Here is a 25,291-nt window from a genome sequence, read left to right as displayed (position 1 = left end):
GCAGTGCAAACAAATAATATCCTGCATGCTCCCCATTCTGAGTCGGCTCCCTATGCCTCTAATTTTAAAATGTACTTCCTCAGTGCTCCAGATAAGGTTTTGGGGTGGGATGTTTTTTACTCCATTTTTGAGTTGGAGATCCAAATTCAAGAGTAAAAACTCTCCTTCCCAAGAGAGTAACACGTATCTAAAATCCTTCCAATGCATGTATACAATGATAACTGTTTTCCACTACTGCAATACATTACCTGAATCCAGAGAACCTTGATATAAAACCGGTTTTCTTTTTTTTCCTCTTTTTTTTCTGTTTCGAAAACATTCTCCCACAGAATAGTTTCCAGGTGCAAGCTACACATCTGCATTTTATGATACATGGCCACAGGAACTCTGTTAGGAACGGATACATATACAGAACAGCTACTATCTAGTTACATTGGGTATTCATGAATCAAATACCAACCTCTACTAGCATAATGTCTCTTCCACTCACTCCTACTGTTGTTGCTTGCCACTAGTTCTGTCTCGTGGCTTTGGCGTCATCTTTTAACTCTCTCTCCCCTTGCTGCTTCCCTCCCACTACGAAGTCTTGCTATTCCACCTGTTGTGGTCTATTGCTCCGTCACTCTGCCCCTCCTTTCTCTGCATCCTATTATTGTGATTTCTCGTTTTCCCTGCTGTCTCCATTGCTGTGACTCCTGTCTGTCCTGTTTAATCTCTTCCTCTCGCAAAACTATTACTCTAGCTTGGTCTCCTTTCCCATGTTCCCTGTTACAGTCTCCGCTGTGGATGATCTTTCTTCCACTCTTGGATTATGTTCCTTCCTTTCTCCTGTCTCGTTTTTTCCCTTGCTCTCTCTCCCGCCTGCTGTTGATCTGTTTCCTCTCAATTTTCTCTTTTGCTTTGCTTCTATCCATCACTCATGTTGCTGGGTTTTGTGTGTTTCTCTTACCTGTATCTATCTCGGTTTCATTTCTTTGTTGTTATACCTTCTGTAGCTCATTGGTCTTCCTGTTCTTTCTCTTCCTTCTGTTTTGGCACACATGTTACGTTCTCTGCTGTTCTGTCTGTCCTGCCCCAATCCCTGTTGTTGCCCTGTTTCTCTGAGGTTCAGAGTTCTTCTTCCTCTCGTGTTCTTTTATTAGGCTTTTGCCAGCGCAATAGTAAATATTCAAAAAGCATAAAAATGCATTTTCCATTTATAAATCGAGCTCAACTTGAATATTGATGGGACCTTTAAAATGTAGGCACACCTGATTTTGGAAGTAAGCTGGACATTTGTCTCAGCAGATGCTTCACTTGCTTCCATGCTGATGCTTTACCAGCAGTGTGTACCTTTACAGGTGTAGCAGCCCTGATGAGACACATGTGTCCTGAACAATTGAGCACTTAGCAGTCCTACTGATGAGCGGAAAGCTAGGTCAGCTCTGCTACAATTCAAACCTGTTATTTGCGCTGCATTTTAAACACATCTCTACTGCAGACACATCAACTTACTGAGCTATCGACAGGATTGCAACCAGCAGGTTAAACACTGATTTATGTACTAGGTTTGTTAACCCACTGACCTGTATTTCCTGATATGCTGTTGACTCCGAAGTGCCCACAGGGTGATGGGATCACTGCCAGTCTCTTTTTAATTTTTTTTTTTTTAAATTCACTTTATCATTTTGAAAGTAAAACCTACAAGAGAAAAGTAACACCGGACCCAATGCTCTGTAGAACTCCACCGGGAGACCGGCTAAACCAGGCAACTTACCCACTTTAAGCTGGTCAATTGCAGCCAATATTTCCTCCCCTCAATGGGTCTATCTACAGCTACCGCCTGATCCTCTGACAACCTTGGCAAAATAATTTTATCAAAGAATCCATCCATATCCTCAGGTGCTGGAAACTGATCCTCCCTATACAACAAATCATAAAATGTCCTAAAACTTTCACAAATCTCATCTTTCTTAACTTTATACTCCCCACCTTCACCTTCTAATCTCAGAACAAAGGGGCTATCAATCAGTCCACGTAGTATATTTGCCAGTAGCCTACCATTCTTGTCCCCCTGCTCCCAGAATTTGTTTAATGAAAAACATACCTTTCTCGTACTGCGTGTCCATCTCACGCTTCTAACACTCCTGCATTCTCTCCATATCATCCTTGTCCTCCCTACTTCTTGTCATTTGATACCTCTTCTGGCATCCCTCTAATGCACTCTCTTAACATCTTCAGCTTGGAAACTCCCTTTTTCCTTATGCAGGCCGTGATGTTCATCAATTCACCCCTAACCGCTGCCTTAAAGCTGTCCCAAACCATTATATCTGGTGCAGAACCTTCATTTAGTTCAAAGAACGTCTTTGTGAAGTCTTGTAGAGACTCACCCACCCCCTTCTCCTGTAATATGTAAGTTTTGAGGTGCCACTTTTGTGTTCTGGGCCGTTCTAATCCTATATCCAACCACATTTTAAGCAAGGAGTGGTCCGAAATACCTCTCTCCTTAATGTCAACACTAGAGACTTTTTCGGCAAGCTTATCAGAAATCAAGAAATAATCCATCCTAGAATACGAATCATGGACTGGTGACTAGAAAGTAAATTCCCTATCCCCTGGATGTGTGAATCTCCATACATCAACTAAGTCTAAGGTGTGTAAAAACTCATTGAACACTTTGCTCACTCTCTCAGCCGTATATCTGCAATGAGCCGAGTGATCCATCCTTCCATCAAGAACCCAATTAAAATCACCTCTCAGTACTGTATATTCCCCGTTCATCCCACTTAAAAGTGACAATATCTTTGAAAAGAACCCACTACCCCAGCACATGGACCATAAACCGATCCTAGTGTTATCAATCTACCTTCAAAACGGGGATCCATCAGAATCACCCTCCCTTCCTCATCCATTACTACCTTCTCCATACTCAAATTAAGACCCCTGCGTAATAATATACACACACCCCTTGATTTGGAAGTGGGGCAGTTTAATAAAATCCTATTAAACAGGTTGCTTTTGAAGAGGTGCTTTGATTCTTCCATTAAGTGAGTCTCTTGCAAAAGAGCGATGTCAATTCTCTCCCTATTAAACCTATGTTCCACAAACATATGGTTAAATCACCCATCCTGTGTCAAAACACAATTCATTATCCATCACCCATTCAATTCTCATCATTCAAGCCAGGATATTGAGGACCTAGATTACGATCAGAAGTACCAGAAGAGCCAATCTTCGCTACATTCCCAGAAATACAAAACTGGTACAGCAGAGCATCTATGCCGCCATGTTCAACCTTAGCCAAATACCAACATGTTGGTTACCATTTAAAGGTCTCTTTAAGGCTTGCCTGACATGACTAACTCGTCCAAAGCACTACACCGGTTTAAATTGACTATCCAACACATAGGTCAGGATATTTATAATGAGGCTGGTTCCTTTGAAATGGAGTTTGGCAGTGCCATACACGGAAGAAACACAAGAATGAGAGTCTTCTCACACTGCCCACCAGTGTACATCACACCCACTCTGGAATGGAGAAAAGAGCTCAAACACTTCAGTTCTTGAGTGAACACATGTTGGTAATGTCATTACAGCAGCTCCTTTGAGAAATGCAGGTCATGCCATGCACAAATAGCAGTCCTGCTGAGAACTGTAGGTATGATGCCAAAACATATGCATTACCCCTGCTGTGAATAATTAACATTGTCCCATGAAAAAGGTTAAAGCACTTAGCTCATAAATTGGCATACTGTGCCGGAATATATAGCACAAGTGTTCTGAAGTATTGGCATGATCATTCCCACTAAAGTTGTATATGAATCACTGATGAGTAGTGTTGCTCCTAGTCATTTAAAAACAATCAGCTAGGTTTAAGTTAAAGTTCAGGCCAAATCACCAGCCATTCGTTGCGCTATCTCTCTGCTGAGACCACTAACAATATTGACTGGGCCCTTTAATGCAGGTGCACACAATCTCTTAACATACACAAAACACATCTTTGTATTTAACACTAAAAGCCTTTCCTAATCGTAACTGCCAAACACAACTCCTTACTGGAAGTCTCTAATAGAACTTTAACGCATCAAAACCTAAAGGTCTATGAGCGTCTGAAACCAAGAGAAAACCAAGTATGAAATGCCGTTGCAGTTCACTGCTAGTTGGACATATGATTCTGCTACAATTGAGCTGCCTTTTTGCCCCAGTCTTACGAATCGGGCACAATATGAATACCAATTCCACTAACATTTCCCAAAAAGCATGTGCTGAACACATTTGAAATGCAAAATGTTTCCAAAGTGATCAATAATTCACTTCCAAGTCCCACACTCACCCTCAGAATCTGTGCTGTAGACAAACAGATGTAGGTGTGTTAAAAAGGTCTGATATGCACCGTATCTGGCGTTTGGTACTCATCAAAGGTGTTGATTTGAAAGGAATAAGCAGTGGTGCCTTGGCACAGCTCACCTTATCCCCTTTGCAATTGTGGAGTACCTTGTGGATTCACCTCCTCTCCTCCCATTTCACAGGACACCAATTATCATATCATTTTCAATATTAGCATTCTAGATGGTACAGATTTCTTCCCCATAAGCCATTTCCGGGACCCTTTATTTTCCCAATGTTTCCCAGAGTAAACCTCTGGTACCCTTGTCAAAAGCAGTGCTGAAGACCCAAAGGTGGTGATACAGAGTTGACTTAATGGCAGTTTATTTTTTTTTTAAGAGGTTATGCAAAAACGATTGAACAATTGTACAGATTCATCGGCGGAAACTGGCTTCTACACGGGAGATAATATAATTAGAATTTCATGCCTTTAAATAATTGACGAGTATCTTCCCCATGGATTTCTGCCAGACAATCATTCGGGGAGTAGGGTGATGGCTGGAAGGAATGCTATTATTATCCTTCTTAAATATGGACCCTAGCACATGAAGTAGGGAACAAGAAAGTTGCATTCATTTTATTGAACCAACATTCAAGGAAGGGGACCCAAAGAGTCAATTCAGATTCAAAAAGACCCACAGGCAAGTAGCCGCCTCTTTAAGTCTTTGCTCCTTTTTGCATTCCGGGCTCTTTTATTATCCTTTGTTGAAGAAAAAAAAAACGAAGAGCATCTTGAATTTGCCCATATCTATCTAGTACCACCATATATGATATGGCATTTATTACACGCCTATACACCAGTGTTTCAAGGCAAGAGGAGGCAAGTGAGGGGGGAACAGAGGGAAGACAAAGACAACAATCTTACTTGGCCAGGTGAGATTGAGTTCGTGCAAGTGCAGGAGAGGGTAGAAAAGGGGAGGGGGAAGTGCAATACATACCTGCTTCTTGCTAGTGAGCAGTCTTTATATTCTGCTTTTAACTTGCTTATCTTAGCCTGGTCCCGCTCTGCCGGCTCTTTACGGGCTTCTGATAGTCTATTTTAGAGTCGCATGCACTTGCAATCAAATCATGAATGATGCTTCAAATTGTCTGCCTTCATTTGGGCATTAGGGTGCGTTACAAACGACGGTGTAGCAATATGTATCAGATTGCCATTCAACCTACTATCTAATGGGGTTGTATAACTAGAAGAAAATACTGCATGGAATAGGGATCCATAAGATCAGTGAAGTGATCTGTGGATGACTACATCACACTTTTCCTAAATTAGAGATTGAAACTGCAGCCTTGTTTCACTCTCACAAATCCCTTCTGAGCTTTTATACTGTAAATTCAAATAAAGGAAGTGTACATCAACAGAGAAAGCATCAATTAAAAGCCAACTAATATAATTGTTATGGCTATTTATCAGTTTAGTGATTGGGGACTGTCACCTGGCTGTCTAGTATTCCATTACAAGCATGAAGACCATGAGTATTGAAGCAAGGTGCCATCCTGATGGAATGTTTATATTGTCGGGATCATAAGGTGCTTGGAGCTCAGGGATAACCCATACCGCCTCATCCTCCTCTTCATACAAGCCTTTCAAAGTCAAGCGAGGTGTAAAATGGGGTGTTCTTGTCCCAAAGTACAATCATGTGAGTATTCTTAACTTAGAATTTTAACTTAGAAATTGAAAATGCAGACAATAAGACAAGCAAACTATTCGACATACTGAAGAGTATTGAAAAACCAAAAAATCTTACTCTCCCATTTACGCCCACAGAGGAGGACTGCAATGTTGTTCTTAATGCATTTCATGCCAAGATAGAAAAAGCCAGGCAAAATATCATTAATGTTAGAACTTCTGCTAAATAGGATACACTGCCAATAGAAGTGGAGGCTACTACTAGAGAACAGCTCTTCAAATTCGATATCATCACAGAAGCAGAATTGCTAGAGGTGCTGAACAACATGAAACCCACCACTTGTGCAGAAAATATTTTACCACCTAGCATTATTCTCCTATATAAAGACATCCTTGCTCCCATTCTTTTGAGAATTGTGAATGCCTCGTTTCAGGAGGGCTCAGTGCCCAAGGAACTTAAGAAGGTCACTATCACCCCACTTGTAAAAAAAGCCGGCCTGGATCCTAAGGACTCAGCGAATCTACGTCCAATAACGAACTCTAACTTTGTCCTCAAATTACTGGACAAGGTAGCCACGCAGCAATGACAACGCTTTGTAGAGAACCATGAGGCCTTGCATCAGCAACAATCAGGTTTCAGAGTGTCCGACAGCACTGAGACAGCCATGCTGGATCTACAGAACCAGATGCTGTGTTTGGTAGATAAGAACAAGTTAGGGTTGCTGATGCTCCTAGATCTAAGCGCCGCCTTTGATCTGGTGGACCATCAACTCCTCATTAAGGCACTCAGAGAGAATGTGGGCTGTTCCGAAGGGGCAATAGATTGGCTGCTATCCTTTCTATCGGACCGCCAAGCTAGAGCCCATTGGGGCAGTAACTTTTCCGACCCTTGCCATATTCTTTTTGGAGTGCCCCAAGGGGCAAGTCTGTCGCTGATGCTGTTTAATATATACATGCGTACATTATGCAGCATCTTGGTGAAGGCTGGGGTGTCATTTATGAATTATGCAGATTACACCCAGCTCATCTTGGAGCTGTGGGGTAGCCATCACGCCGCTGATAGTGAATTGATTGGAAAGGTCTGCAAGATAACAGACGACTGGATGCAGGCAAATTGGATGTGTCTGAATGACACAAAGACCTAACTGATGTTGTTCGGCTCCAGTCGACAGTTGGCCAACCTGGGGGTTGATTATAAATCTTTTCAAATCCAGGAAGCCAACATTTCAGTGGCCTCTAAAGTGAAAACCCTGGGCATGATGGTCAATTCTGCGATCAATTCCGACGCCCAGACAGTTACCTCCGGAAATATACGGCGTATTATCTTAGGCTAATGAAATCGATTAAGCCGTTCGTCAATGAATGCAATCTGGCCACCATAGCCAGAGCCAATTATTCTATCTCGGCTCGACTATGGCAATGCTCTGTTGATAGGGGCCTCATCTAAGGACCTATCCAGACGCTAAGTGATTCAGAATAACGCGGTTAGGCTAGTCAGAAACTTGAAGAAGAAAGACCACGTCACATCTGAAAGGGTGTCCCTTAATTGGCTTAGAGTGGAGGAACGTATAAAGTTCAAGGCTCTCTCACTGGTACACAAGTGCCTTTATGGCAAAGCACCAGATTACCTGAAGAATAGTTTAGTGCTTTATATACCCATGAGACGACTGCGCTCGGAAGGAAAGTGCCTTCTGGTTGTACCCAATTTCAGCTGAAATCTGGGCTGGGCAGATCTTTTCTGGTGCTGGCACCACAATTGTGGAACAGCCTCCCTGAATCTCTGAGGTCAGAAGTCAGTCACTTGGCATTTAGGAAACGGCTGAAGACACACCTTTTTAGATAAAGAACCGGTATGTAAGCCTGTTCAGGGTCGTTCTAGTCCTGTTATGACATTATTTTGTCTATTTTAGTAGCTTTTGTGTTGTATTGTTTAAGCGCCCTGATGCCCTCGGGCTACCAGCGCTATACAAGCATTAATACATACATACATACATACATTCATGCATACATTCCTTTAATTTGTATCTGGATTTCTGCATGTCATAGACATTTCTCAAATGCCCCAATTGATTCAGAACCATATCTAATATAAATATTTATCAGGAAAATATGTGGTCATCCTACGTCGCCACCTTCAAAAGCGTTAGACTTTATATTCAGAGTTAATCCCCACAACTTTGACATGCAAATACATTGAGATCCAGATAATGAATCTGTGGTGGTGAATTTGTGTCTGCATATATAAGCTGGGTCGACTGTCCACTTCTCCAGAAAACAAGTAATCTGATAATTAGGTTGGAATAAATGACAATCACTGTCATTAAATGTACTACTCTGTCCCTTGAATGTAGCATGTTAGGCTCTCTCTACCCCCATTTACTGGAGTTTTAAAGTTCCTTTCTTGAATCTTCGTAGCTTAGTCAATGTTAAAGAATTTAGTCTTTTATGTGAATACGCTTTCCTCACTCTCCCCATCCCCCCATAACTCTTCTTTTCACTAGAGAACTTGGGCCCAATGTTCTCTTGTTCGTTTCTCTGATACATCTCAATCTGACTCAGAACCATGGAATTAAGTGTTTTATTCATGTACGCTTTCTTTCCCACTGGACATTTAGAGATCTGACTAACTACCCCAGAATATGTAGCCATTTGCTTGAATGTTTTCTCACTCTACTCTTTCTAACCTGACTAGTTGCAGTTGCACAGTCTTAATTTACTGTATGGACCCTTGGTGACACAACTACTCTTACCCTCCTTTTTCATTTTCAAATCTGTTCTCCGAGGTGGAACACTCCTTGGTGACCTAGTGGATTGCCACCACTTGCCATGTGAGAACTTCCACCAAGACAGGTCTCTCGGTCTGCTGGTTGTTTGTTTCCATTCCTCCCTCCTGAAGAGCTTTAGTTTGCAAGGCTTCTGTGCCTCCTCTGATCTCTGGATGAGTTGTTCCACTCTTGCTGCCCATCTAGTCATCTTCCCCATCTGGCCTTTAATCTGCAGCTCTTCCCTTAAATCAATCTATCTCTAATTGTGTGGTGTTTATCCGAGCTGGCAGCATTGCTGCCAGTGTCTCCCTCTTGGTTAACTCCAATATAAGTCTCCTCCCCTTCCTAACCTGTCAGTGGCTCAGTGTTGGATATGTTCTTGCTGAACTATCAGCGATTCAATTTCTCTGCATCCTCTACCCCACTTTCTGTCACACAGGTGATCCTTAGTGAGCCACCCCCTGATTTGCCATATGACTCCGCCCCAATTATTCCCGGTTCTCCTCTTCTTGAAATCCATGCTGTCACTCTTGTTCAAAAGTGGTGCACACGTCCTGGATTCAGTCTTCTAGTGATGTTATCGCCCTTGGCGCTTGAGAAATCTAGACATTTAAATGACAGGTCGATATACTGTGAGTTGGCCCACTGCTCATGGTTGGGTACAGCTTAGACAATATAAAGGACTTCAAATGCACGTTTTACTCATCGTTCATTTTAGTGCAAAATGGGAATTTCATTGTACATGTGATGATGCTTTACAGATACGATTATTAAAATTAAATCAAATCATATTAATAAAGGCCTACCTCGATAAGAGACCTGCAAGACAGCAAATTAATGATACATAATACAGTTATGATGCTTTTTCCATAATTAACAGGAATAGATCACAATGAAATGAAACTAAATGATATTTTATTTATATTGGGCATGTACACAAGTGTTTCAGAGCGCGACCAGGCAAAAGGGAAGGGAACAGGCGAAAACAAAAATGAAACAGTTGGAATGAAGATTAAGCTGAGAGATGGCCAGTTTCTCCAGGAACTTACCCAAAAAGGTAGTGATGGAAATTGGGCGATAGTTTGCCGACCATGATGGATCAGCTGTGAATTTCTTAAGGAGAGGATGTACAAGGGCGTGCTTAAGAGAGGAGGGGAAAGTGCCAGAGGCAAAGGAGAGATTGCAGAAATCGGCAAGGGCTGGAGCAAGGGTGTCGATGTGGTCCTTAATGGTTTTGGAGGAACAGGGATGGACCTGTTTTGATGAGGTTTTCATAGATCGGACTTGTCTAGCAACCTCATCAGGGGGGAAAAGAGGAAAGGAGGAGAAAAGGGGAGGGAGGGAGTTGAGGCGGGATCAGCAGGCCGCGAAAGAGAGGGAGAAAGAGGGGGGGAGGAGAGGGAGGACAGGATGTCATGGGTTTTAGAGATAAAGTGAGTGGCAAGGGCATTGCAAAGAGCCTGGGAGGAAAGAAGGGGTGGAGACTGCAGCAGGGTTGGCCAGCTCCTTTTCAGATTTTGAAAAGTTTGGCTGAATTGTTAGATACCGTAGAGATGCAGGCTTGCATGTGGACTCTCTTCTTGGTGCGGACAGCGAGTCTGTATTGCCTTTGGAGCAGGCGGCAGGCCAGTTTGTCAGAGGATAAGCAAGAAGCCCTTCATTTCCTCTCCGCCGCCCTATACTTACACTTACGTTTGAGTATAGCTAGGTCAGAGTCATACCAAGAATTGCACTTGGATTTGGTCTTCAAACCGATTCTCATGACGGGGGCAAGAGTATCAAGAGTAGCAAAAAAGAGGAGTAGAGAAGAGAGGGCTGTGTCAGGGTGTGAGTCAGCCTGGGGTGGAGGAAGTTGCTGCAAAGGCCTCGACTGAAACACGCTTCATGGGCCGGTAATCCGAGAAGGTGGTTGGCAGTCTAGGAGTGGGATTGGGTTCAGAGGAGGAAATGGAGAGAAGAGCAGAGGAGGCAGTGATCACACCAGGAGAGGGGAGTGGTAAGGGGGTTAAAGTGGGGGAGGCCGAAGAAGATCAAGACATCAAGTGTGTGACCAGCAGAGTGAGTCGGGCCGGAGGGAAGGATAGAGAGGTCACGAAAGAGTGCAGATGAGGGACAGGTAGAATAAAGATGGATGTTGAGGTCACCAAGGGGGAGGAGTTGAGGCCAAGAGGGGGGAGGAGAGACCAGCCGACTCGGAGAGAAAAGAAGTGATTTGGCCAGGGGGCTGGTAGAGAGTAGCAACAGTAAGAGAGTTGCTAGGAGAAGTAGGAAGCCTGCAGACTAGGCATTCAAAAGGGGATTAAGCCTGAGAGGGAATGAGAGAGGCAGGAATCCATGCTGGGAAGATCAGGGCTACATCCCCTCCAGGCCAGTTGGATCTGGGGGCTGAGAGGATCGTGTAGCCGTCGGGGAGGAGAGTGTCAAAACTCGTGACAGAGCTGGCCATGACGGGGGACATCAAGGTCAAGTTCTTCTAGGGGGTGACAGATGGCAGACGAGTGTTTAACAGCCAAGCGAGAGTTGAGGGTGGCAAAATGGAGAAGGTTGCAAGCCTTAAAGACCTTCCAGCCAGGGGTACAAATCAGAGGTACATCCTGCAGAGGAGTGGAAAGAGCTTGATATGGGACAGAGGAGGAAGTGGAGTAGGTCCAGGTAACCAGGGGAAGAGAGTAGGGGACAGCTGGAGATGAGAGTGAGCTGATGAGGCGAGGGAACCACTTATCAACGAGAAGGAGATTAGCCCGAGGGCCTTGCACCATGACCGTACCAATTAGATAGATATTAATGAAGACTTTGGAGGAGGCGAAGAGGTCCAAGATTTTGCAAAAAGAAAACATTGCATTTTGCCATTAGGAGCCTTGTTGTATACCAGTGTCCGGTTATCTGATGTCTGAGAAAAGAGGCTACATAGCCCCTTAGCATATGACCAACTAAAAGAAATATGAAGGACTTATTCATATTGAATGGGCTGTGGCAATAGAAATATATGTTGGAGAATTTAGCTGTATCCCTTGGGATAAGTCTGCAATTGTCAGAAATGTCTTTGTTAAAACAAATTGAAGAAAAACATATTTAAATGAGGAAAAGCAGGCCCAATGGGTTCCCATGATGGGGAGTGCTAAAAGAAAGCTGGCTATTCCAAAAGCTTCGGGTCCACAGGTTTAGGAAGTGACTTTTCTTCCAAGGGTCACTGGTGAACTCACTCATTCCTGTGACCTGATTTCCCTCAATTCAAAGGACCTTTTAAGCAGATTCACTTTGTATGTACATAAGAGTCAGGGTTTAATTATGTGTTACTGCTTTCCCTCTTCATTAGTTTCAACAAATATAGCCATTACACATTACAGGTTGTAAGAGGCAGAAACCAATGATTGCTGTTAAGATATAAAAGAGAGCATGCCCAGAGATATTTTTGAAAAATCAACACCTTTTCTATATGAGAAATTTGTAACTAATATTTTTTCTCAGAGGTTAATAAAGAAAATCACCCAACTGGAATTGGGGATGATTTTACAAACTAATTCTATCAATCTGGGAAAAAAGATTTAATTCAAAGGAAGATTTGCTTGATTCAAACAATGGATGCTATACCTTAATCTCTGACATAAATCAAGTAGCAATGCTATTACTGAATGGAATTTGGCCATCTTGTGCTCCGATATGCTTGTGGAGAGTCTGGTGCAGGAATTGGATTCCAAAACATGGGAATAAAGAGTATTGTATAATTTTCCCATAATTGAAACCGAAATATTGGATATTTGGGGTTTCCATTGAGTGAACTATTTCATAATGAACCATTTCATTTCATAATATTATTTAGCATTCATTTTCATTGTAAGCAACATCAAATTGTACAATAAAAACCCTTTGTGTTTTAAGAGAAATGTTACCTGTCGGCTTCACAAAAATTGCCATTAGTCATGTTGTATCAAAGGAATTAAATCTTGGTTTTACTAAAGTCTGATACGGCTCCCAGCTACTTAAATCAAGTGGTTCTTTAATCTGTAAAGATTAAGCATGACAAATCTGCACTTTGGGCTTTTGCATCATGGTTAAGGTTACGTACATTTTGCTGTGATAAAATAAATGTGTGGGTTGATGTGTTGATTTCCTGGTGACAGAGTGTTTAATCTTAAAGTGGCAATTGAAAGGTTTTGTATTTAATGTGACAGATAACTAACCAAAATGTACATCCATGATATAGGTGGATATTCCTGTTCAGCGTTTAGATTATTATTCTTGTGTTGAGAATGAACCAATGATTGTAAGGCGGAAAGCGACCATCGCATGTGATCTGCAGTTGGACGTTGTGACGCAAAGATCTATTGTTAATCTGCTCCAAGTGTTAAAATATCAATTTGTTTCTATTCATTTAAGGTTTCTTTTTTGAGCCGACGATATTTACCAATGTGGAGGACCAGATGTACATTGCTCAGGAGGAGTCATTTGGGCCAGTGATGATTATCTCCAAATTCAGTGATGGGTAGGAATTTTAGATATGCACTTTTTTAAAATCAAAAATCCAATGATTCTGGCTCTCATACTGACACATAAATTAACAAAATAACAATAGTGTAAAACTAATGCATTCCAACTGCGACATAAAGGAGCGATTCAGTTATGTAGTGTTCTTTGTGATTTTGCAGTTTATTGTGTTTACTTATCTCCCTGTCTTTTGCGATATTCTGGTTGTTACTTTCTCTCAAGCATGTTTATTCTCACATTTGGGTCAATCAAACAATTAACCTGTTACTTGGGAGTTCCATCTTTGTTGCTTTGGACACTCTATTAATCGATTGGCGATGAAATATCCAATCCAATTTACAAATGCAAGACAAAATAATGACCTCAAAATTAATCTTGCACACCTTCCCTTTGCAGATTGGCCCTATCCTTGATGTAGTTCTAACTAGCATTGCATTATATTGGTCATCTTTTGCAAGTCTTGCTAATCAGTTAAAGATATACTAATAGTCACCCTGTTGTATTTCTGAACATGCGTGATATGTATGTATGTAGTTTAACACTGTTCCATGCTTTCATTTTACAGTGACATTGATGGCGTACTCAAGCGTGCTAATGGAACAGAGTTTGGCCTGGCCTCTGGGGTGTTTACTCGAGACATTAGCAAAGCCTTGTATGTCAGTGAGAAGCTCCAGGCAGGGACTGTGTTCATCAACACCTACAACAAAACAGATGTGGCTTGCCCATTCGGGGGCTTCAAACAGTCTGGATTTGGGAAAGATTTAGGTAAGTGACGAGAAGAGAAATCTATGGGGAGGCTCTAGGTAGAGTTGTCCAACAGATCCCCCTAAAGCATGACTGCAAGTACTTGTATTTAAAGCAGCAAAGCATGCTATCTGGTAGGCTGGTTCCTATATCTAGCATATGACTGGAGGTCCACAATAAATTTCCATTGCCAAGACCATAAAATTCAACTAAAGATAATACTGGCGTGAACAAAGATGGAATCGACTAATAGTCAAGGACATACATGGGATAAATTTGATAACGTACATGCAACAGGGATAGAGGTGGAATGCTATGTTTAAGAAACTTTATTAAAGTTCTGTGTTTTTTCGAAATACATTCCACTTAACAGCCAACTTGCCACCATTGGCCCTACACCGGTCTTTGACCATTGATTTGTAGCATTCAGCACCTGATTGTGCCTGGAGGATTTGCAGATGTTGTCTCCAGCATTTGCAAGGCTTTATCTACAGAGACTGGACATAGGTGTGTGAGGGGTCATAAATGTGAGGCGAACAACTTTGAAGTTTTTCAAAAGATGTAATTTTATTAAACTCAAAAGGGTTTGATAAACGCCTCACTAGCCCTACCCTAACGAGGATTTCCCTACCTGTAGAATAAGCTAAAGAAAACACTCTTAACAAAAGAATTCTGTCCCTTTCACTTGCATACATCAAACACAACAAGGGAATGCATACCAATTCAGACATATCAAAATCAAAAGTTGTTTGCCAGACCTAGTAACTGTTCCTCCTTGTAATCTGGGTGAATTCCCTTTCCCCAGATTCAATCAACAGTTCAAAAGACTAAGGAAATCCGGTGTTGTAACAAGGTTCATATACATTTACTCTTCCACCAGTAAGTCTCCCACTTGGGTTTAACCAACAGTTCAAAATGTTCAGCAAGTCTTTTGTCTCTCAACTGGTGGTAGAGAATTCCACACAACTACTCCTTAGCAAAAAAGGTGTACTTCCACAGTGCATCAATGTCAATACAAATACTTCTGTCAGGATGACTCTGCAACAGTTCACAATGCACTCATCAGCAATATTGATTTGTCAAGATAATTCCACAACAATTAATCATATGCTTTTGTGGTCTTGCCACTTCTTCTTCAACGCTTTTTACAATACCACACTACTTCAATCATTTCTGCCTCGTCCACTCACCCGCCAGGCTCATACTACAAGGTCCCTTGCCATTGTGTACTCTCCTGACAGGACAACATGAAACTACTAACACTACTACAAGTACTTCAGTGGCACCATTCTGCTTCATACAACATATACATTTTTAACTTTCCACAACCTCAGGTTTGTCTACTTTTTCTGGGAAAACATGAGACATATTTCTGCTGTTTGCTCCACACTTTTGATTGCCACATGCAATGCAGGTTATGCTTCCCTCTTCCCTCTTCTTGAACACCTTCTGTCAGAAGTGCAGCCTACCTGCCACTCTTGTTCTCCCGCTCTTGTTTTAGCCAAATGCTGATACTGGGTTTCTCTCACTTATGCTCTTGTTTGGCTTAGGCAATGCTTATTCAGGTCAGTTCTCCCTATTGCCTCTTTTTCCCTTTGAAAATAGGGTCTATGCACACCTTGCTGCTTAATTGCCTCCTTTTGACTTTGGCAATGTTGGTTCTCTTCAACTAGATTCTTTATCACCCTCTTTCGGCTTTGGCAATAGTTGTTTGCATTAGTTTTTCAAAATAGTGCCCTCAATTGTTATTGGAAATTAGTCTGACCTTTATATACACAATGACTCTGCCACTCTCTCACCATCGTATCAGCTTGACTTTCAGAATAAATATATTTCAGTTTACACCGTTTGATACACAAAAGATTTACGGTTCTGGCACTTGGCTTCTTTCTCATTAGTTCGGTACTCAAATTGCCCAAGTTCGGCTAGCGGGCAGTTACGGAGCACTCCGGGGTCACAGTTCTCAAGTGAACTCACCGGGTTTGGCTTGCGCGTCCGCTCCCTCTGCTGCAGTTGGGATTACTGCTTTTCTTCATCAGGCTGGCTGGAAAACTGCTTTGCTTAGTTTTCTTAGGTCCGCCCTTATCAAAGTTGGAGCGTTTCTTGCTCCACAGGATTTCAGGTGCTCGCCTGCCACCTCAGCCTGTCTTGCCTTGGAGAAAGCGTTCCAACTTCACGCTTCCTGCTGCAAGATTTCTGCAAACAGGATCCTCTGGGGGAAAAGCCTTTATCCAAAACGCTTCCCTCTGCGCAACCTCTGCGAACAGGGTCCTTGTAGGAAGAGACCTCGCAGAACAGTCATATGCACGGCAAACGTCTGCGGCTCTGCTTTCCTTCAGCTGCAATCTCGGTGCCGAGTCACGGCAAGCACTACACTTTCTACTACTGCTGCTACTCTCCATGGCCTGCCCCTGAAGGGGCCTTCTATGCTTCTCAGTCTCCCTTACATGTAGGTAATTAACCTTAATGGTGTGCAACCTAGAGTTCACGACCCTCTTCTTTGTCCCAGTGTTTTTGGCATTGTACAACTTGAAGTCCCCAATGTTCAATTCACTCCTTTTCACAGTTTCAACTTTACAATAAGCCATTAGGATAGTAGGATCTCTGGGAAAGTTATTTAAAGGGGATTTCCTATTCTTCCTGACCTGCGTACCACCCCTGACCCCATATGATCCTCCCGCAGAACACCACCCCTAGGGTCAGAATCAGGAAGCAGTTATTTTCAATGATGATTAAAAATCTTGAGGTTAGCAAAGGGTAGAGCTGCAGCATGTCTGCCAACCTGTAGTTCAAGCTTCTCAGGAACATAGATCAGATGCACTTACTTTGAGCCAGTCTGCCTGCAGGATGCATGTGAATTTGCTCTGTACTTTAAGACATGTAGCGTAGCTTTGTAAAAAGAGAATTCGAACTAGTGAACAGTGGCAAGTCTGTTTAAACCCAGCTACATTCTCTAGCACAGCATTTATTGTAATCCGCATGTCTTATATTTGCATGGGTGGCAGTTGAAACAATGTGGAGCTGAGCTTGGATCTTTCCTGCCTGCATTGGACAAGCTTGTGATATGGATTGCTGACACTAGAGGTCTGCAGCCTGCAGCTCTCCAGATGGTATGAAATACACTCCCATGAGCCATCATTAACCCAGCTGATGTGGGACTGATGGGAGTTGTCCAAAAACAACTGGCGAGCTAAGGTTTTCGAGACCCTTACATGCCCTCTGTGCAGCCCTATTTCAGTATTGGGAAGCTTCTACTATAGATTAGCCTTAATCTGCAATGCTTTCTATCAGTAAGAGCGCAAAGTGTATCAGGGTTTGCTACAATTTAATTTGTGAATGCAGGGAACGTGTTTATAGCAACAATCAGTTATACTCGACAGTGCTGTGTGTATGTAACAGCAGCCCTAGCACGCACCCATTTAAACCAGGATGAGGCGCATCAGCGCCGGCGCATGAGGGTCTAGCCGGTCTTCGCAGATTATTTAAGAAGCTGCTTAATGCTGTGGGAGCCTTTAGGGTATTTACTTTGTGTGTGAGAAGATCAGTTATTGAAGAAAGAATGCAGATTTATAGTTGTTAGAATTGACAGGATCTGAATTGATTTGAACTTTATTGAGCTGTGTTTGTGTCCGCATTCAGAAATTATACTATTTCTACCTAAAATTCTGCTTCTGTGGGATAAGGCCTCATATCTCAGCAGCCCTAGCTCGCTCCCATTTAAACCCTGATAGGGCGCATCAGGGTCTAGTCGGTCTTTGCCGGTCTATGCCGGGCACGCCGCAAGTTTCTTCCTTGTTGTGTTCCTTATCACCCATTTCAAGTAGGTCACTCCTGTTTGGCAAGTGTACATGCTTCAATTCCACATTATTGTTGATAACCTGGATCCCCTTAATTTCAGTGTACTGGCTAGCAACCCATGAGCATTACTATTGATACCTGTGTGTTCCTGTAGCAACCACACTATTGTACGCTGGGAAACCTTTCACAAGTGTATCTGTCTGCAACTCTAGCTGGTTAATCCAGCAACAGGACAATAGTAGAACTCTTATCAAAGCTCCTAGCAGTCCCTTTTAGCTGGGTTACTGCCAGTTCACACTAAACGTTGTGGAAGCTGCTTCCCTTTCTTTAGTGTGACTGTGTGCATCTTTCTACATGCCGTCCCAGACCATAATGACTGCTGCCTAAATTATGGTCTATCCAAGGGAACTGGGCCTTCTGTTGGCAGCCCAAAAAGCCACATGAATGGCCCCCATCAACAAATATCTTTCGACTAAACTGGAGGCTGACACCCCCACCCCACATAAACCTCTTGCTCAGGATAATACACAACACAATCTCTTAGAGCAACTTCTGTACGGTCAGCTTTGCCTACCAGTACATTTGCTGACACTACCCAATATTAATACTGATGTACTGGTCCTAGAACCTGTCCACCAATCGGAGACTCCGCCCACTATTGGTGAAGGCTGCCATGATGGCAGAGGTTCACATGATGTTAATATAAAAACAACCAGGCTATCCGCCATAGAAGGCATGGAAACTTTTATTGTACCTGTATAGAAGACAATTCTACCAATCCTTATGTTAAACAACCTGACAGGTCTGGTAACCAATCCCTGGATTCAAGACCTGTCTTTACTAACATAGTGGAAGAGAAAGGAACAGTAAACCTGTCCCAATGCTTAGAAACAAATATGGCACGCAACCCTCTTCTCCTAATCTGACCGACAGGAAGACTATTAAAGCTGCACTCTTAAACACTAGACCTTTTAAATAAACATGCAATTGATGTACACGACTACGATATAGATAACGACCTACACATTCTATGTTTAACAGAAACTTGGATTCTGGACTCAAGTGGTCCTATGATTGCCTAACTATGAAGGTTATGCTATTTATTTTAAAAATTGTGAACAAGGCTACCGGGGCGGAGTTGCTATTTTTGCTAGGAGAAAGTTCCACCTCTTCGAATCTCCAAGTCACTGCGATAACTGCGAAATCCTCCTTCTGAAAAGTAACCCTTCACATTGTAGTTGCGTTAATATTGGCCTTCTTTATTGTCCTCCGGAGGACATGCCCAACTTCAATGGGGATATTGTGTAACTATTAAGATCTCTAAATAGACCCTACTGTGCTACTCTGTTTTTGGCAGACAAAGATGCTGCCTCTTTGGAACGCAGCCTCAATAACATTGAGTATTTTGTCCACAACAGTGAACCCACCTCTAACAACGGGAAAATTCTAGATTGGGTAGTCTCCAGAAACCTGGACATACGTATCAATGGTAGGAGTCCTTGTATCTAGTCGTTTTAATCAATATGTCTAGTACTGTTTTTGGTTATAAATGGAGTGTTTTGAGTTTCAGAGGGTTTTAGATGATTTATATGTAGGTTTGCAATATGTTTTAATGACTTAACTTTTGTAAATGGAGAAATCCGAAATAAAATTGATTGATTGTTCAGACCACTTCTTTATTGATTAAGATGTGCCAAAAAAGCAGATCAATGCTCTAAAGAATACCACCAGCCATAATTATAACAAATTACAAGATTCTGACCTACAGGAGTGTCTTAATTAACTTACTTCAGACCTCGATTCTCCTGATGTGCTGGTATCAACATACAGGTCCTTTATTACACATATGTTAGACCATGTAGCTTCTCTGAAAAAGAAAGCAGTCACGGAAACAATGTATACAACAAGTGGTTTACATATGATCTTGCAGTCCAAAAAAAAGGAAAAGAGACGAGAAGAATATAAGTTGCAGAAAACCAACTCTGATGAACATAAAGACATTTGAAAAAAACTGGAGAACTCATATAGATTAGCTATATATGAGGCAAAGAAGAATTATTTCGATCAGTAAATTAGTAACGCAGGTAACATTACTAAAAAACTCTTTGAAATATTGAAACTACTCAAAAAACCTAAAACACAAACGTCTTCTATGTCTCCAACAAACCAAGATTGTGTTAAGAAGCAGCAGGCTTTTGCCGATAAGATCACCAAGGCACCTGACAAGATTGAAAGTATTTTCTAGCTAGTAAAACCTCTTTTCTTACTCATTGAAAAGTAGTCAGAAGCTACTACAAAATCAAAACCATGCCAAATGTACCTTCAAATGCATCACAGCAGTGGTTATGGAGAACCCTCTGGACACAATACTTCCTCTGGGCACAATACACCCTATCTGTTGTTTTGGAGATGTGATAAGTTCATTCCAAAGAATAAAAAGGGTGTTTTCACCTTTTCATGCCTGTTTTGTGAATGCTTATTTTCACCAAAACCATGTCCTAGATGCCATCAAAGAAGTCATCGTCACCCCACTAGTAAAAAAAAAAAGCAGGTCTGAATCCTAACAATGCCAAGAATCTAAAGCCCATCACCATCTCCCACTTCTTGCTGAAGATTGTTGACAAAATGCCACCTTACGACACTACATCCAAATTACATGCGAGGCAATCAGACTTTCGCTCATGACATAGTACGGAGAGTGCTCTGCTTGACCTTCACACCCATATGTTGAAGATCTTAGATGAGGGAATGGGAGGGATACTAGTTTCATTGGACCTGACGGCCACATTCAATCTTTTAGACCACAAACCATTCCAGGAAACCCTTGCAGATGTAGGGAATTGCTCACAGGAGACAGTTGACTGGATTCACTCGTTCCTATCCCAAAGTAAGTCCACTTTGTCTCTCTCCAGGCCTCAGCTAAATCGGACTCTAGATGCTCTAGTTTTAGTAGCAAGGATAGTAACATCCCCATACTTGGGCAAGCAAAAACCCTGGGTGTTTATCTGGAATCCTCCCTCAGTGCAGAGGCACACGTTAACCAGATAACAAAAAACTGCCAATATTATCTTAGGCTGCTCAGGCACATAAAACCTTTTATCTTGACTACTGTATACCCTTTTAGATGCTAATAAAGGTTGTCTTAATACACTCCAGGTCCTGCAGAATGATGCCATGCGCTTCTAAAAGTTGTTTCGAGGGGATTGGGTCCTCCGACGTATTCCATATATATGACAGGTAATGTCCACAGCTGTGCTGTTTCGGAAAATCTTCGGCATCTGCGTCCTGCGTCGATAACGTCGATGCGCCGTCCCCGAGGAGCTCCTCCGACGGCCGACGTCACCCGATGTGATAAGTAGGACGCACGACGCCCATAGCCTCAGTTCTGTTTTTTCCGCGAACGTGTTCGCTTTGTGAATCTCGGTACGCCTCGACTCTTTGGAGTTTGCTGTTTTCTTCTCGGTTCGTTGAACCTGTTCGGTTTTTTGTGAAGACCTGTACGTGGCGATGTCTACTTCGTCTTCAACCCCGCGTCCAGGCTTCAAGAAATGCGGGGACTGTGGGTCCAAGATGTCGGTCACAGACACGCACAAAGCCTGCCTCTGGTGCCACGGGGAGGCCCACGATACGGACGACTGTGTCGACTGCCAGTCGCTCACGGCCAAGGCCTTGCGGGAACGCAAGAAGAAGCTGACGGTAGGTTGGGTGTCTAAGCCCCAGAAGTCGAGGTCTAGGGGGCTTTCGATGGATGACTCGAGAGGCGACTCTCCGCGTCATTGTTGGAAGTCCAGTGGGTCTCCTTCCAGGAGTCGGTCTCGCCACTCCTCTGCCTCTTTGAGGCATTCCCGGAAGCGCCGGCATCGGTCGCCTTCCCCGTCCTCTTCTGAGGACTCCGCCCGTCGGCGGGTTGCTTATCCCACCATGCAAGCGACACCGGAGGAATAGGCTTCCTTCGGGAAGCAGATGTTAGCGATTCTTGAATCGCAGGGCACCGGTCCGTCCGCGCCTTTGAGTGGGGTCGGTCGGCACCGGTCGAGGGAAACCGCTCGTATGCCTTCGGGCTTGGGTGGTCCGCACGGCTCGCGGGAAAGGTCCCGCTCGGACAAGGGTAGCCGTTATCACCATGCCCGTTCCAGGTCCCGGTCCTCGACACGCTCGAGACCGCGTGAAGACGTCGACGCCTGTGGCGCCGAGGTCGTCGACGGTTTCTCACAAGGCTCTGGCTCCGAGCGGGTTGTCGATGCTGTCGGCGCCTAGGTTGTCTAGAGACACGCTTGGTGCTCCGGCTTCGAGGCCTGTGTCGATGCCGTCGATGCTAGCAGCGCTGCAGCTGACGTCAACGCCGATTCGCTCGACGCCAACTCGTTCGACGCCTTTCGAGGCGATGGTGTCGGAGGAGCCCCGTGGCACGGGGTTAGCCGCCCCTAGAAAGGCTCTGGCTAAGGTCAGGCACAGCTTTGGTCCCTAGGGGTCTTCCTCTCACCGCCTGGAGTACATTTCAGAGGGTGATGAAGACTCTGATGACGGCTTGGTTCCAGTGACGGTACCAGATGAGCTTATCTCAGGCCATAGTCAGTTTGATGACCTGAGGCAGTCACTGCATGATGCCAGTGGACTGGACACCTCACCGGAGGTGGTGTTTTGTAGACCGGAGCCTGGCACTCATGCCAATTCTTCATATCGGCGCCTTATGTCTCGGGTCACCGAGTACTTGGGTTGGTCGGCATCCCCAGGGGAGTTTGTTCAGGATGATCTCACGGACATCCTTGATCTTGGTCCCCCCACTGACCCGGTATTGCTGTTTCATATGGCTCTGCAGAGAAGGGTGGCGGCAGCTTGGACTGCTCCGGAGAGTCTCCCGGCAGTGGGCAAGTCTTTGTCGCGAAAATACCGTCCAGCCAGTAGCGACCCCTCCTACTTGTCCAGGCACCCCACTCTGGAGAGTTTGGTGGTGCAGGCGGCTACGGCCCCGGCAAAGCAGGCGTCGTATCCTACTATCCCTCTGGATAGGGAGAACAAACGTTTTGACGGCTGGGTGAAGAAAGTGTTTTCTTCAGGGGGTATGGCGCTTCATGCGGCCAACTCCATATGTGCCTTGTCTCGTTTCACACACACTCTGTGGAACTGTGTTGCATTAGCGGCTGAACATATTCCCGAAGGGGACGAACGGGATGGTTTCCTTGCTATGGTTCAGGATGGCAAGGATGCCATGTATGAGGCCGTTCAGTCGGGTTTGGACATGGCAGATTGTGTCAGCCGGTCCATGGCGGCGAGCACTGTAATACGCAGGTTTGCGTGGTTGCGGAAGTCTGGGTTCACTCCTGATGTGCAGTCCCGGCTCCTCAACATGCCCTTTGACGGTGAACATCTTTTTGGCAGCAAGGCTGACGAGAGCCTTGAGAGGTTGCAGACCTCCAAAGCTGCAACAAAGTCGTTGGGCGCTGCAGTTCGACAACCTCTGCCTTTTCATCCTAGGGGACAGCAATGGAGGGGAAGTTCCTTTTGCTATTACTCGTCCTTCAGTAAAGCGAGAGGAACTAGCAGTCAAAGAGGCCATCCTAGGAGTGCCAGAGGTGGAAAACAGGGTACTCGAGGTGCCAAGTCCGCTCGGGCAGTTACCTCTTTGCCCTCAGGCAACGCCGCAGCCTACCACTCAGTCATGAGGTCAGGTCCCATGGTTCGTCGGTTGGGGGAAGGCTGGCGCAGCATCTTGTAGAGTGGCAAGCCATTACTTCAGATTTGTGGGTTCTGGAGATCATAACCCACGGATACTGTCTTCCCTTTCGTCAGAGGCCTCACGACATTCCACCGGGGAACCTCTCTTTGAAGAGTCCGGATCTGCTCCTTGCGCAGAAAATTCAAGCCCTGCTGGAAAAAGGCGCCATAGAACTGGTGCCTGTAGCGGAGAGGAACAAGGGATGGTATTCCCCTTATTTTTTGATTTCGAAGAAAGACGGGGGATTGAGACCCATCATGGATTTGCGCGGTTTGAACAAACTCCTCAGGAAGGACAAGTTCAAGATGGTTACTCTCTCTCAAGTCCTCCAGGCCCTTCAACTTCAGGACTGGTTGGTGTCTCTCGACCTCAAGCACGCTTACTTCCATGTGCCGATCCATCCCAAGCACAAGAAGTACCTGAGGTTCGTGGTTGGCGACTCGCACTTTGTTTCGGGTCTTGCCGTTCGGATTGACCTCCGCCCGAGGGTTTTCACCAAGCTCATGGTGGTGGTGGCAGCGCATCTCAGGAAAGGGGGGATTCACGTCTACCCCTACCTGGACGATTGGTTGATCAGGGGGAGCTCTCCCGAGCAAGTCCTGGATCATCTGTCCATCACCTGCCACTCCCTTCACAAGCTGGGCTTCTCCCTCAATTTAAAGAAGTCCCATTTGACACCAACAAAGCGGCTCCAGTACATCAGAGCAGTGCTCGACACATCCCTGGGGCAGTGTTTTCCTCCCCAGGTGAGGGCTCTTCACATTCAGCAGATGGTGCACAAGTTTCAACTTGCCCAGAATCTCCCAGCGTCCGAGTTCTTGGGATTGCTCGGACTCATGGCATCCTGCATTCTTCTGGTGCCAGAGGCTCGTCTGCGGAGGAGATCTTTGCAGCGGGCACTCAAGCTCCAGTGGTCTCAGTCCTCCGGCAGGCTTTCGGACCCTGTTCAGGTGCCACCCTCGGTCGCCCAGGACCTTCTGTGGTGGGCCGTCGAAGGCAATCTGATGAAGGGGGCTCCGTTTTGGCTTCCCTGAGTTGACAGTCAGCGGTCGTTGGTCTCTGTCGGAGTCCAGACTCCATATCAATCTGTTGGAGCTGAGGGCCGTCAGGCTTGCCCTGAAGGCTTTTCTGCCGACCGTGCAAGGAAAGAGTGTCCTGATTCTAACAGACAACACGGTGGCCATGCACTACCTCAACAAAAAGGGGGGGCAGGGTCACTTCCTCTGTGCAGGGAGGCGATGCAGCTCGAATTCTGGGCCATCCAGCAGGAAGTTTTTGATCTCGGTTGTTCATCTGGCCGGAGACGACAACGAGACGGCGGACGCTCTGAGCAGGCAGAGCACGATCTCTCATGAGTGGGAGCTGGCTCAGGAGATTCTCCTGGAGCTCTTCGCCCTTTGGGGGACCCCTCAAGTGGATCTCTTCACCTCCAGTGTCAACCGGAAGTGCGAAAGGTTCTGCTTGCGGGAATTTCCTCCAAAAGGAGCATTAGGAAATGCGTTCGTGGTGGAGTGGTCATTCCCACTGCTGTACGCGTTTCCTCCAGTCGCCGTCCTCCCGCAAATACTGCGGAGGTTACGGAGGTTTGGTTCCCGGATGATCCTCATTGCTCCGGCGTGGGCCCGGAGGACGTGCTACCCGGACCTTCTCGACTTGTCCATCTGCCCTCCATGTCGTGTTCCCTACCGTGACGATCTGCTCTCACGGGAGGGGGGTCAGGTTCTCCATCCAGAGGTCAGATCCCTCAACCTTCACTCTTGGCTTCTGAAAGGTTGAGGTATAAGGATTGGG

The 25,291-nt window shown here is 44.6% G+C and overlaps 1 protein-coding gene across 4 annotated transcripts in view; it reads left to right on the top strand.

Moving 5' to 3' along the window:
* The window catches only part of ALDH1L1 (aldehyde dehydrogenase 1 family member L1), a 685,374-nt gene that overhangs the window by 632,892 nt on the left and 27,191 nt on the right, over window positions 1–25,291 (top strand). For all 4 annotated transcript variants that reach the window (XM_069643393.1, XM_069643394.1, XM_069643395.1 and 1 more), the window contains 2 exons: window positions 13,135–13,240; window positions 13,808–14,007. In XM_069643393.1, the coding sequence (XP_069499494.1) occupies window positions 13,135–13,240; window positions 13,808–14,007 (306 nt within the window). The remainder of the gene's footprint in view (window positions 1–13,134; window positions 13,241–13,807; window positions 14,008–25,291) is intronic.

The sequence above is a fragment of the Ambystoma mexicanum genome, chromosome 2p (genome assembly GCF_040938575.1).
Source record: "Ambystoma mexicanum isolate Mex_15411 chromosome 2p, UKY_AmexF1_1, whole genome shotgun sequence".
NCBI classification, from domain to species: domain Eukaryota; kingdom Metazoa; phylum Chordata; class Amphibia; order Caudata; family Ambystomatidae; genus Ambystoma; species Ambystoma mexicanum.
This window is presented reverse-complemented; position numbering and strand designations above follow the sequence as displayed.